This window comes from Apus apus, chromosome 16 (assembly GCF_020740795.1).
Source record: "Apus apus isolate bApuApu2 chromosome 16, bApuApu2.pri.cur, whole genome shotgun sequence".
NCBI classification, from domain to species: Eukaryota; Metazoa; Chordata; class Aves; order Apodiformes; family Apodidae; genus Apus; species Apus apus.
In genome coordinates, this window is record NC_067297.1 from 5625883 (window position 1) to 5638801 (window position 12919).

Here is a 12919-nt window from a genome sequence, read left to right on the forward strand (position 1 = left end):
TATGCTCTGTGCCTGGACCCACCACTCTTGCCAGCTGGGCCCGTAACCACCCTTGGTTGGACCTGGGCTCGTATGGGGAGCAGCGACCCCACAGCCTGTGGGTGCAAGGGGCTGGGCTGTGCAATGGGGCAGGTGGCACAGGGAATGGTGGGGCACCAAGGGACATGGAGGCACAGACAACACAGGGCAGACAACCCAGATGACAGTGACATGGGGGACACAGTGGGACAGGGACAGCAAGACCTGAGTGACAGTGGCCCATGAGATGGGGCAGAGACCCAGGTGACAGTGGTGGGGGGACAGGGAGGACAGGGCAGAGGACGCGGTGACAGCCGCACGCGGGCCGTGGTGCCCGTGGCCGGGAGCCGAGCGCCCTCTGGCGGCCGCTGAGCGCTCCTGCAGCCTCACCCCGGCCCGTCCCGGCGCCCCCGCGTGGCCCGTGAGTCCGGTCGGGGCCCCCGTCCCCCCGTGGCTCCTGTCGGGACCCGCGTCCCCCCGTGGCTCCTGTCGGGGCTCTCGTCCCCCCCGGCGCTGGAGCGGTGCTGGGCTCCGGTGCCGAGCTGGCAGCTGGGCGCAGTGCACGCAGACACAGCGGAGGGGATGCAGGGGGAACACAGGCTGAGCCCCCCCGAGGGGCTTGGCAGTCCGGGCCGCCCCTGGGCAAACAGGGTGTCGTGACCTCACGCCTGCCAGCTTTCCCTGAGCCGCACTAACGAGGACCGTAATGAAAGGGCAGCACATGGGCTGCTGCTTCCAGCTGGTGCCAGCCGGAGACTGGCGGGAATCGCCGAGCTTGGCGACAGCCCCCCCCCGCTGGCGGCAGGGGCTGTGGCAGCACACGGCAGCTCACCCTCGGCATCCCGTGTGTGCTGCGCGCCCTGGCACCCCCGGGCATGAGCACTAGCTCTGCACTCCCTGCTCCAGACCTGGACAGCTGCTCTGAGACCCCAGACCAGAGCTCTGGGGGAGGCGAGGGGGAGGGATTCCTAGAGCCCCAGCACCCACAGGGGCCTGTGAGCACCCGGGTGTAGGGGCTTCAGATGGGCCCCTTCACCCCCAGGAGGTTCCTGTTCCCCACTGCAGGCTTCCAAGGGAGCCCAAGCCTCAGGCCAGGAGGATGCTGAGATGCCTGCACCCATGGATGCCACAGCCACCCCTTGGGCTGGGGGGATTCTGGAGCCCTGTGCTGGCAGTGGTTTTCCCCCAAAATCATTAAAACCTCAACCTGCCCTGCTGTGCTCCCAGATAACAACCTGTGCTCTGACACACGCAGCTCAGGAGGAGAAAGGGAACATGCCTGGAGCCTCAGCACATTAATTATGAACCACCTCCTTTGCCCAAGCCCTGGCTGTGCCCCTGCCTTGCCGGGCAGCACAGGAGCAGCTACAGCTAGCTCTGCCAGTGTAAAATTAGCTCTGTGGAAAGAGCCATTGGCTCCCTCTCTCCCATCCCAGGCCGCTGAGGTGGTGCTGTGTCCCCAGGGACACCCACATCTCTCTGGTAAGCCAGCCTCAATCCTGGGGAAAGGAACAGGGCAGCACCTGCAAGCATATGGACTGCAAGGACCCCGAGCCACATGCAGGGCCTGGATTTGCCCTGGGGTTTAATTGCACAGAGGGGTGAGGGGGAGTCTCATTACCCACCTGAGCAGCTGTGCACACCCAGACACCATCCCCCAGCTCCCTCCCCACTAACCCTGCTCCCCTGCCCCAGCAACACCAAAGGGACACAGAGCCAAAGAGGCAGTGACCTGCAGCCAGCACCTCGGCTTTATTCCAGCCCCTCCACCATCCCCTCCAGCCAGCTCCCCACACCTGGCTACCAGGGCACGGCAGGGAGCTTCCAGGCTTGCAGAGATTCACCTCTACAGAGATCCAGGTTTGTAAAATCTTTGCCCAGCCGAGGTCTCAACATGCTCTTTTTTTGCTGTTTTTTTCCCCTTTGCCCCATGAACCAGAGGGGTTGCAGCCCCATCACCGTCGCAGCGGAGGGATGCTCGTGCGGAGACTGGTGAATCCTAGGGGGTTGGTGAGAAGGGGCCGAGCAGGGCCAGCAGGAGCAGGGGGGAGAGGAGCTGGCAGTGCTCCCTGCACAGGGACCCACTGCTGGCTGTGGCCGCCCTGGAGGCGAAGACCTTTCTGCTGCGGAGGGGCTGCGGCGGGCGGAAGTTGTTGGTCATTTTGAGGGGCGTGGGGCCGGTGGCCGGGAAGTGCAGGGTGCTGACGAATGCCCGCAGCTGCACGGGGGGAGAGACAGGGGTGGACAACGGCTCCACTGGGTGCCCTGAGCCCCTTCCCCGCTCATGACCCCTTTTTGTGCTGCCCCATGGCTGACAGCAGCAGACCCGTGGCATGTCCCCATGCCAGCGGGTGTGCTCCCACCACCCCTCACCACTCTCCTGAAACCAGAGCCAGAGGGTACACACACCAGCCGGGGCCTTGCAAGGACCAGCTCTTGAGATTTTAAGATCATGTTTCACTGCTTGTGCTGGGCACTTAAAAAGCAGTTGGCCTGTGACACCCTCAAGGAAACACATCTACTAAGATGCTTGGGCAGCAGAGGAGAACTCACTCCATCCATCCATCCACTCACCCACCTCCTTGGAGCCTCTTCTGGGCTCCAATGCATTCGCTCCCGTTTTGCTTTCTGAACACTAGGGCTGGCCAGGAGATGGCTGTGGACAGGATTTTTCCCCTCTGGCAGGTAGTCATGACTCCATTACTTAACCCTCATAAAATTAATTAATTGCCAGGTTGCCGGGAGCATTATTATAGACATGACTTTCCCTGTGCTCTTGCTTAGGGGTCAGGAAGGGCAAGGAGAGGGGCCAGCAGGGGGGCCCAGTTCCTGGTACCTGTTCCTGGCTGATCTCCACCGGCTCCTCGAAGACGGTCCAGACGACAACCTCGCTGCAGTCGGGGGTGGTGAGGGAGCCCTGGTAGCGGTAGTACCCAGAGAGCCGGCCGGCACGCGGCAGCAGGGTGCTCAGGCGGAAGGTGGAGGCCAAATCCACGGATTCTCCTGTGGGACGAGACATGGGGACAGCAGGGACACCCCCTTCCATTCTGGCAGGTCCCCCCCACCCACCTCTGCCCTCCCACAGCAGAGTCTCTCCCCTTTCTGCCCTGCCCCAGCGAGAAGGCTACTCACCAGCCTGGGAGACGTTCCTCAGCCCCGCCACGATGGTGTTGTAGTTGGTGTTGGGGGTTTCGGAGACCTGCAGAGGGGGAGAGGAAGTGGCTGGGGCAGGACAGGGCTGGGTCACCTTGCATGGACCAGCAGCCCTGGGAACGGGTGAGCTCCCAGCCAACACCCCTGCATGAAGCCAGTGGAGGGATTGTGGCACCTTTTACCCCTGGGGTTCTCCAGCACCTCCTGGTCCTGACTCAGCTCTCCTACCCCTTCTTGCTCTCTTGGGGAAGCTGTACGATGCTCCCACAGCTGCACTCCAGCCTGCTCCCAGGGAGTCCCCACCCACGGGCAGCATGAGCCCCTACAGACCCACCTGGTAGAAGAAGCTGAGGACAGCCAGCCCATTGGGATGTCCCTTGGCCTCTGCCAGCGTTCGGTACTTGACATTCATGTGGACAATGTGCAGCTGGGAAAAGAATGGAGGGCCAAGTGTGTGCAAACAACCCCCCAGCAGTGGGGCACTCACCCACAGATCTCCCCAGGCCAGAAAATAAGCCAACCACCCTCTAGAAAAGCCTTCCTAGTCCCATGGGTGCTTGGATCAAAGCACCTCAATGAAGCCAGCATCCTTTGAAGGGGTGGGGAAAGGGAGCCAGCAGTCCTCGGGAGCCCACCAGACGCATTACATAAATTCTGCTCTCCTCTGGCAGATAATTAATATTTTAGAGGCTCAGAGCCTCTTTCACCCAGAAGGACTGTGATGCACTTGGCACAGCACGTTCCTGCAGGCTCTTTCTTGCACCCACTGACTCAGTGTGTGGCCCCAGCAGGGCACAGAGCACACAAACCCCCTGAGAGCCTCTGATGAAGCAATCTGGCAGCCACATAGTAAAGAAAAACCTTGAGTCTCACATCACCTGTTTTTTAAGCACCCAGGTGCTCTGAGCAGCAGCTGTCTATATCCTACCATCGGCCAAACCCACTGGTGCCATGTCACCAAGCCTGGTCACCCCGTGGGACACAACAGCATCACACCTTCCCGTCACACCAAGGACTTGAGCACTTGGGCAGAGAGCACCACGGGTGCTTTTTCTCACCTACCTCCATGGGGAGCTGGTGCCCATCGAGGGTGTGCTCAGAGCCATTCCCAGCTGGGCTGCCCCAGTGGAAGTGGAGCTGCAGTGCTCGGTACCTGCCGGGGAGGCCTCCGCCACTGATGGTGATGTGCTCAGGGGCCAGCTCGCTCGCCAGGCTCAGCAACACTGCAAGGGCAGTGGGACAGGGTGAGGAGAGGGTTAGGGTGGGGGGCAGCCCTGGCACACCTGGGCTCATCCTCCCCATGCTTCATCCCAGGACTGACACAAATCCACAGGGCAGGAGCCCCCCTGGACCCTACAACTCAAGGGCAGAGACCACCCAGGAGTGGCGGCAGAAACAAGCCCTGGCTGGGATGGTGCCCAGGGAGCCAAAGCAGGGGAGGGTGCCCAGCCACAGCACGCACCTGTGTGCCCATCATTTACCAGCCTCCACTTGCCCGGGGGAGCCTGGTCGTAGCCCTCAAAGAGGATGTCCCCGAGGCCACCGTCCCGCTGCAGCCGGCGCCTGTCGATGTTCACGGGGGACTGCCTGTCGCCGCCGCACGTGGCTTTCAGCTCCTTCCAGTGGCTGGGGCCTGCAGAGGAGGAGCAGGGGCACCACGGGCAGCCACTGAGCCACTGCCACCCCCAAGAGGCACAGGAGGCCAAGGGTGTCCCCAGCCAGCCTTGTTGTCCCTGCCAGCCCCGCTTGCATCCTGCGGGAACTGCCCTGCTGCCCCGCCAGCCTTCCTCCCTATTGATCAGCGGGGGCTTATTGCAGCTTCATCCATAATTCAGCAGGATTTCCTTGCGGGGACAGGGGCTATATTTAGCCTGGCAGCAGCATCCGTCCCTCCACACAACTGCTGGTGAAGGGCAGGCTGCTTCTGCCTTCCCCTGCAAGCAAAACCCCTCTGCAAAGCTGTGCTGGCCACTGTCCTTCCCACAGCCCCTGGGCTGGGAATTGGGTTGGCCCATGCAGAGGGAGCAAGGTGCCTCAGAGAGAGCCTGTGAGGGAAGGATAGACGGGAGGTGTTGGAGGACTTAAGGCCCATTCACTGAACACACTTGGTTTTACCCTGGTTTAGCTTGCCCAGGCTGGTCTTGCCCAGCTGTGGCAGGTAACAATGTATCCTGGCTAAACAACTCACCCTGGGACAGATCCCACAGGGGGTCCAGTGCGACCACACCATGCCTGTTGCCAGCTCCTGGGCTGGGGGGTCACTATGGCAGGAGCTGGGTGGAGATGCAGCAGCACCCCATGGCCCAGCTCTCACCTTTACCTACTTCCTCTTGGGCAGACAGAACCAGACACATGCTCACTCCCACCTCCTGCCCCCCAGGCTCAGCCCTATCTCTTTCCGTTGTCCTCTGATTACTCCAGGCAGCCTTTTGCCTGGAAAACCCTGGAGCTGCAGCCTGGCCGTGCCACTGCCTTGCTGACTCCCCAGCACGGTGCTACCTGGTGGCCTTACAAATTACCCAGTGCCTTCATTAAGGGATCATTCCCGGTGGCGCTGCTGTGGGCACACGGTCAGCTCCACGCTGCCCAAGCTGCTTCCCTCTGGCCCTACTACCCCAGCAAAACCTGCCCCCTCCAGTGCCCTGAGGGGGTTCAGCTGCCGGCGGTGCTGAGCGTTGCTCCAGCAGGGATGAGCGGCACGATTCACCAGTCACGGCTGATGTGCCCCGGTGGCCGGGCACAGGGGCTGTGCACCCAAGGGCTATAAAGCAGCTGGGCCGTAACAGCTGATTACATGCTCATTGCTCCTTTAATTAACCTTTTACAAGGTATTTGCATGCTTTGAGACAAAGTGCCCCCAGCCATGCTTCCCCTCCAAGCACGGGCAGGCAGGACCTGCTGCCTGCCCCAATGGAGCTGTCCCCTCCTCATGCCCATGTCCTGTGCCCCACATCCCCTCAGGTGCCTGTACTGGGGTTGCTAACAGAGCATTATAAATATGGGATTTTATTTTTTAATGAGAGGGGGGAGGATGGTGCTGCCCTAGGAGCACCCAGACCAGGCTAGGGGCCAGGGTCAAGCCTTTCTAAGGAGCTCAGGTGCTTGTCTCCAGTCTCTACACCAGCAAACCTGGACCTGAATCTCCTCTAACCATCCCCACCTCACTGTGAGACAGGGGAGTTTGCCCTTTCCCAAGCCACCCCCCCCAGGTGAAGTTACCCAGGCTGCCCTCATCTGGATACTGTGGGGAGACATGGGCACCACAGCCCCACACAACCCCGACACCCCTGCCCCACATATGGCACCACTCACCACATTTGGGGTCCTGCGAGTCGTAACACCACTGTCCTGTGGGAGAGAGGAGAGGTCTGGGCAGAGGATGGAGACAAGCACCCACTCCCCAAACCCACCCACAGCCATGCCCGGCCTCCCGATGGCACAGGCACCCCTGATCACAGCTCAGGGTCCCACCAGCACACGTGTTCACCCCAGTTATTCTTGGCGCTGGTGTTTCCACGTGTTCACACCCTCCCTGCCTCCCCCGGCTGCTCCACAGGGAAACCTCCCTCAGCATTGCTCTGCTCCAAGGTGGCCAAACCTCACTGCTTGCAGGGCTTCTTCCACAGCCACTGTGGGGCCATCCCTCCCTTGCCCGAGCTGAGGCAGCCTCTCACCCCACACTACACCCCTCACCTGCAGCCCTGGCTGAGGGGGGAGCTGCATGGGGGCTGCTGCAATCCTCCCCAGGGCTTCTCGCTGCTCCTCACGGGTAGGCTGGCAGCAGAAAGTGGTTGCTGGTGGCTGCAGCAGGCAAGGGGTGTGGGTGGGTAGGCCTGTGCCCATGCTGCAGGACCACAGCTCACTCTGTCACTCAGGGCCACCTCAGCCTGAGCTGCTGAGCAGCTGTGGGGACCATGTGCTGGGTGCTGGTGCAGCAGGGATGCTGAGGGGATGCCCAGAAAGCCAGAGCCCAGCTCCTGCTGTCTGCACATCCAGCCAGGGCCATCAGCTCTGCAATGGGAGCTGTGAATTGCACCCCTTCCCTCCTCAGCTCCCCATCCTGCTCCAGGCAGGAGGCTCAGAGCTGGTGCCCAGGGCCAGCCTGCACAAGCGGCCCCTGCGATGGCTGAGGGGCTGTGCCAGCTCCAGGTGAGCTGAGCCACACTCCTGTGCCAACCACAGCCACTTGGACGAGCAGGACAAAGGCTGCCCTGCCTGCCCCAGCCTGCAGCACCACATCCAGATCCTGGCTATGGCAGAACAGGAGACACCAGCCCCAGAGGAGAGCTGGGAGCGAGACGGTGCAGGACTCAGAGGGTTCCCAGGGCAGGGACATCAGGCTTTCCACCTTGTCCAGGGGGAAGCTGAGCTGCAGGAGACCCTTGGATCTGCACGCACCTGCGCTCACCTGACTTCGAGCATCCTTCCACAGGAGCCAGAGCAGCACTCGCTGCCACCAGACTGGCCCGAAAGCAGGTGAGCACCCAGATGAGTCCCCAGGTGACTCCCCAGGTGAGCCTCCCAGCCCCACGACGGCAGCACCAGTTTGCTCTGGAGGAGGGTGGTGGGAGGGCAGGAGACGGCCCCTGGGCCGGACCGGGTGCCTTCCAGCCCCTTGGTGCGGCTGCCCCCAGCACCCCGGGCCCCGGGAAAGGGATGGGAACAGCTGGGACTGGCACAAGCACACCCCGGCCCGCACTCCGGCACTCCCCCCCACCCCATCCCAAACCCTCCCACCGCGGGGACCCCCACCCGGGCCCTTCCGACCACCCCAGGCACCCTGGCAGGCGGGAAGGCAGGCAGCGCATCTCACCTCCCGCGGCTGCTCGCACGACGAGAGGCAAAGTCAGAAAAGTTATCCCCAGCCCCTGGGTGCCCATGGTGGCGGCGGGGAGGGGCAGCGGCCCCCCCGGACGCCCCGTCCCCCTCTGCAGTGCGCCCGGGCGGGCGGCAGCGCTGCCAGCGCCCAGGCAGCCCAGAGAAATCCTCCGCTCCAGCCTGTGCGCTGCTGTTAAATATTCATCACCAGGGCTGAGTTTTTAACTCCTCGGCTGCTAGGAGGGAGCGGGGGAGCGGCCCGGCCCCCAGCCAGCCCCTCCGCGCCGTGCCAGGTCCCTGCCCGGGATGCCAGCCCAAGGGCAGGTGGAAGGGACAGGACAGGGGCTGGCAAAGCCTGAGGGTGTAGCGCACTGCCTGGCCTGCTCTCCTCCGAGGGGTGAGGGGGTGGTCCCCAGGTACCACCCAGCTCTCCATCCCCAAAGCAGGGGTTGGGCAGCATCCCCACTGTGCCACATCCAACCCCCCATGCAGCACTGTGGGGCCACAGAGGGGCTCATGGGGGCTGCTGGTGGGCAGAAGGGGCTGGGGGCACCAGCTCTGCCCCGTTGCCTCCCCATTCTTTGCTCTCCTATGTGCCCTAGGAGAGCTTTTGCCCCCCCTTCCCCACTCTGGCAACTCCCGCAGGCAGCAGTAGGTCCTTCATGCTGCTGAGCAGCAGCTGCCATCAGGGACCTGATGAGGGGCAGGCCATGCCACAGGGATCCACAGCCAAAACCAGGTCATCCCTGCAAACAGGGGTCACACAGCCCCTCCCCAGGCAAAGTCTGGTGGCTGCCCATGGCACCTTTGCCATGGCAACTCAGCCCCCAGACTCGGGGCACCGGTGGCCTCTGCAGGTGTGCTGTGGGGGACACCAGGTCACCAGAAGCCATGCACTGCTGGGGCAGGATCAGGCCCTGTCCCCTCCAGCCATGAGAGGCCACATCGTGCCCTAGTGATTCAAGCTCTCACAGCCACACAGCACCAGGGCAGGGCAGGGGGGCAGCACCAGGGCACAAGCCTCAGCACCAACCCCAGCATCACTGGAGCCCATCACGGGCATCCAGTGCCAGGGGACATGGCTGTTCAGCTCCTCAACACAGAGGCAGCACGTGCTGTCCCATGGCACCCATCCAGGCAGGTCCCACAGGAGCACCTCACCGGCAGAACTATGCTCCTGCAGTGGGCAGGTAGGAGAAGGGTGTGAAAACACAAGAACACGGTGTTGTCACATTCTCCTAAAATACCCCTGCCCCTCCTCAGGTAGCAGTGGAAAGGAGGCCACAGCACCCTGCCCACAGCTCCTCTCGCCAGCACTCAGCCCTGGCCGGGAGCACTGCCGAGAGGCTGCCAGGATGAGCAAACCAGGATGAGCAAACCAGGGCAGCAGGGAGAAGATTCCTGCTGCCAGCTTGGCTGGGAACAGGCTCTGGCTCAGCCGAGCCACTTGGCTGCCACGTGCTGCAAGGGGACGACACACCTGCTGGGGCTCATCCTCCATGGGGGCTCTTTGGGACACCTTTGTCCCTCCGGGCAGAGCCAGCCCCAGGCAGGTGGCCGGGCAGTGCTGAGATCCACAGCTGGGCACGGGGTGCAGGGGAGGGTGGCAGCAGAGGGTGGCAGTGCGGGGCGGCAGCTCCCCGAGCTGCTCTGGATCTGCGCCATGGCTGGCGCTTGGCCCCTGCTCCGGGGATGAGGTAGTTAGCAGCGGGCTGTGATCAGCCTTCCGGAGCAACCGCAGCGGGTGGGCAGGGCAGGCGGAGGGTCTCACCAGATCTGCAGCTTGTCACCAATGGCTGCTGGGAATGGGAGGAGCTGCTACCGGGGGGAGACCGAGACCTCCAAGTGGCACAAGCACCTCTGCCACCTGCCCGCGGCAGGACAGCCTAGAGTGCCAGGCAGTGCGGGAAAAGCCCAGACCCTTGGGGATTGGGAGCCGATGGGACACACTGTCCCCGGGCTTTTGCCCCACAGGACATCCACCGGGGCAGAGATGCCCCCCAGGACATCCTTTCAGGTTTTCAGGCTCCTCCAGTGGTGATTTTTGGCAAGGATCTGGAGCAGAGGCATCACCACAGCGGACGGAGGGCCAGGAGCACCAGCAGCACTGTCCTGCAGCACATGTTCCAGCTCACAACAGGGAATGAGTCCCTTGTCCCACAAAGGGCCCTGCCCTGCAGTGGCACGTTCAGACTGGGGTCCTGGGAGGCCCAGGGAGACCTGAGTGGCTGGAGAGGGACACAGAGCCCCCGTGGGGCTCAGCACAGCCCTGTCGAGAGGCAGGAGCGGCACGAGGAAACAGAGGGACACCAAGGCAAGTGGAAAGGCAGTGCCATGTGACATACCCTGCTGCTGCCCACCCCCAGCTGCCCGGGGTGCACATCAGCTGCTGGCACCAGCGCCAGGCAGGAGCAACCTCCAGTTTCTATAGGAACCAGATCAAACCTTGAAAGAGCTGCTCTGTACTTGCCTGTCTCTTGGTGCCATGGTGGTAGTGGGGAGCTCACAGCTGATCCTGCAGCTCAGCACTGTCCTTGTAGGATGAGACCATGTCCATTGTCCTGCTGCCATGAAGCCAGGAGGCATCCCAGGTCCCTGCAGACACACGTACTCACAGCACCACGGGCAAGAGCCACGATTGGAGAAAAAATACCGCTGAAAAATAAAAATAGTTAAGCTGCAGCCATCGATCGGCCGTGGGCACGGTGCCACCCTGCTGGGAACCCCCGCCACGTGCATTGCCAGCAAGCACTGCACCAGCACACAGCAGACGAGCCAAGAGTGGCTCCTGGAGGAAAGTCCTGTGCTGCTGCCTGGGAGCCTGGCCTGGGGATCTGGGCTGACAGGGACAGTGACAAGAACTTGAGCCACTAGTTCACATCACCCAGGGACAGTAGCACAGAGGGCTGTGGGCATCCAGAGAAGCAAATGCAGTGGGGAACGTGAAGTTGAAGGGGAATAAACACTCCAGCCACTCCTGCTTTTCTATTAAAACCTTTGACCTCCCTAAGAAGCTGACACTAGCCCATGAAAAAGCCGGGAGCAGGGCAGGGAGCACACAAAGGATACACTGTGGCCAGCAGATGCACGCTGGCCACACAGCCCCTTCGTTCATCTTGTCAGTGACATCTCCCCCTGCCTGGCAAGGCCAGTCACCCCCCACAGCCTGGCACCCTGGGGTCACTGCCAGCACACAGCCCCAACGTGGATCCACCCCATGCCCACAAGTCTCCATCATGCTCCCAGGGCTGAGCGCCTGGGACACACCACGCTGAAAAAAACACCTTTAAGCTGGTAAGAGCTTATAGCAGAGGCTGCCCAGCAATGCCCTTCCACAGCATCAATGCTGACAGCCTCCTGCCTCACACAGGGACATACATCCATGTGTCCCCAGAGTGGTGGTGAGCCCCCAGAGGGGTGGCTGCACTCTGGGCTGCTCCCTGCACCTACAGCATTGTCCCTGTCCCCAGGAGAAGAGAGGGTGGGAAGGAAAAACAAGTTGTATCTGCACAGCGCCCTGCAGTGTCAGCAGAATCCCATGGCACCCTGCCACACTGAGCCCCCTCGCCAAGCACTCACACCATCAGGCAGCTGCTACAGACAGACACTTGTGCCCCCTGAGACCGGCAGCGAACGAAGGGTTCCTTTGCCCTCAGCTGAAGCAGCATCTTCCAGCCTGGAGCAGAGATGAAGCTCTGGGGGCTGCTCTGGGCCAGGTCCAGCAGCAATGGAGGCGGCTGCTGCCCTCTGCAGGGGCAGGAGAGGGAGAGCAGAGCCTTCCGTGGCACCCGCGGTGACAATGACACTGAGCTGGATGGCTTTCAGCAATGAACACATCCTGCGGGCACCAGCAGGGCAAGGGGACAGCCCAGCTCTGCTGTGGGGACTTCTTCTGCAGCACACGCAGCAGACACTGCCAGCCCAGCGGCTCGAAAAAGCAGTGACTGTTTCTAGGACCTGAGCTCCCAGTCTGGAGCAAGGGCTGGTGTCACCGGAGCCAGGTCTGGACCCTGCAAAAAGAGCTGCACCCAAACCCAGCCCCTCTCTGTGGCAGGCTGAGATCAGGAGGCCAGTTATGAATTCTTTTTAACTGCTTCCCTCAGATAAAGTGGATTTGACTCTGCCTGGCTCTGGAAAATCTGATTCCAGCACTTGTATTGCAGGCCACCCACGGAGCTGTCACTAGGACAGGAACAAGGACACAGGGGCTCTGTGGCTGTGGGCTGCTGCAGAAGAGGCAGGGGTAGGTGCCAGCAGCAGCTTTCCCCTCTCCAAAGGGACACATCCTCTGAGCAGCAGGCTGACCACACTGAGGCCTTGAGTTTGTAACTACAGGACAAGTAACATCCCCAGCAGCACCCACCTGGACACACACCAGGACAGAAGAGACACTAGTGTTTGACTCTGCCTTGGTGCTGCTCCATCCTGTATCCCACCAGCCTGCCAGCTCCAGCCAGTGTTACTGAACCAGCACAACTGTTTGAAGAGCCTTATTTATCCACCTAGTTCTCTGCAGGGAATATTCCCTGCTATCAGCCAGGTTTGCTAAACAATTTAGAGTTACAGGCTTCTCAAGGGAGGCACCATCACACCTCCATGCTCATTGCAGGCCAAGGGGAAGGGAAGACAGAAGAGCTGCCTCTTCTACTACACAACCCAGCTCAGGTCATGTCCCCACAGCTCCAAAAGGAATTGCAGCTCAGGTTTGAGCAGAAACACTGTCTGCTGCACACCTTCCTGCAAGGCAGACAGGTCCTGTCACCCAAGGGGAAACACCCCACACACCCCAAAACACAGCTCTTGGCCAGGGCTTCTCCTGCCAGACCACCCCAGGGCCCTCCCTCCAGCTCCTGTATCACAAACTGGGTGTAAAACACCAGAGGGAAGGGTGCAGAACCCAAAATCTTCCTTTAGGAATTTGTTGGAAAGT

The 12919-nt window shown here is 61.7% G+C and overlaps 1 protein-coding gene across 1 annotated transcript; it reads right to left on the reverse strand.

Annotated features, from left to right (window-relative positions):
• Positions 1-1727: 1727 nt before the first annotated feature.
• Positions 1728-8109, reverse strand: LOC127391316 (carbonic anhydrase 15-like). Its single transcript, XM_051633922.1, has 8 exons — positions 7985-8109; positions 6484-6519; positions 4634-4804; positions 4234-4394; positions 3506-3598; positions 3151-3217; positions 2855-3021; positions 1728-2236 (listed from the first exon to the last, which is right to left on the reverse strand). The coding sequence occupies exons 1-8, from the start codon at positions 8049-8051 to the stop codon at positions 2018-2020; spliced, it is 981 nt and encodes a 326-aa protein (XP_051489882.1). The 5' UTR covers positions 8052-8109; the 3' UTR covers positions 1728-2017.
• Positions 8110-12919: the final 4810 nt, after the last annotated feature.

What these genes read in the sequence shown, in the direction of transcription:
- LOC127391316 (XM_051633922.1), bottom strand. Translation starts at nt 8,051, where the DNA reads ATGGGCACCCAGGGGCTGGGGATAACTTTTCTGACTTTGCCTCTCGTC. An exon ending in GAGGAACGTCTCCCAGGCTG is followed by an intron (nt 3,022 to 3,150) that starts GTGAGTAGCCTT and finishes CTCGTCCCACAG; the next exon opens with GAGAATCCGTGGATTTGGCC. An exon ending in TGGAGATCAGCCAGGAACAG is followed by an intron (nt 2,237 to 2,854) that starts GTACCAGGAACT and finishes CCCCCCGTGCAG; the next exon opens with CTGCGGGCATTCGTCAGCAC.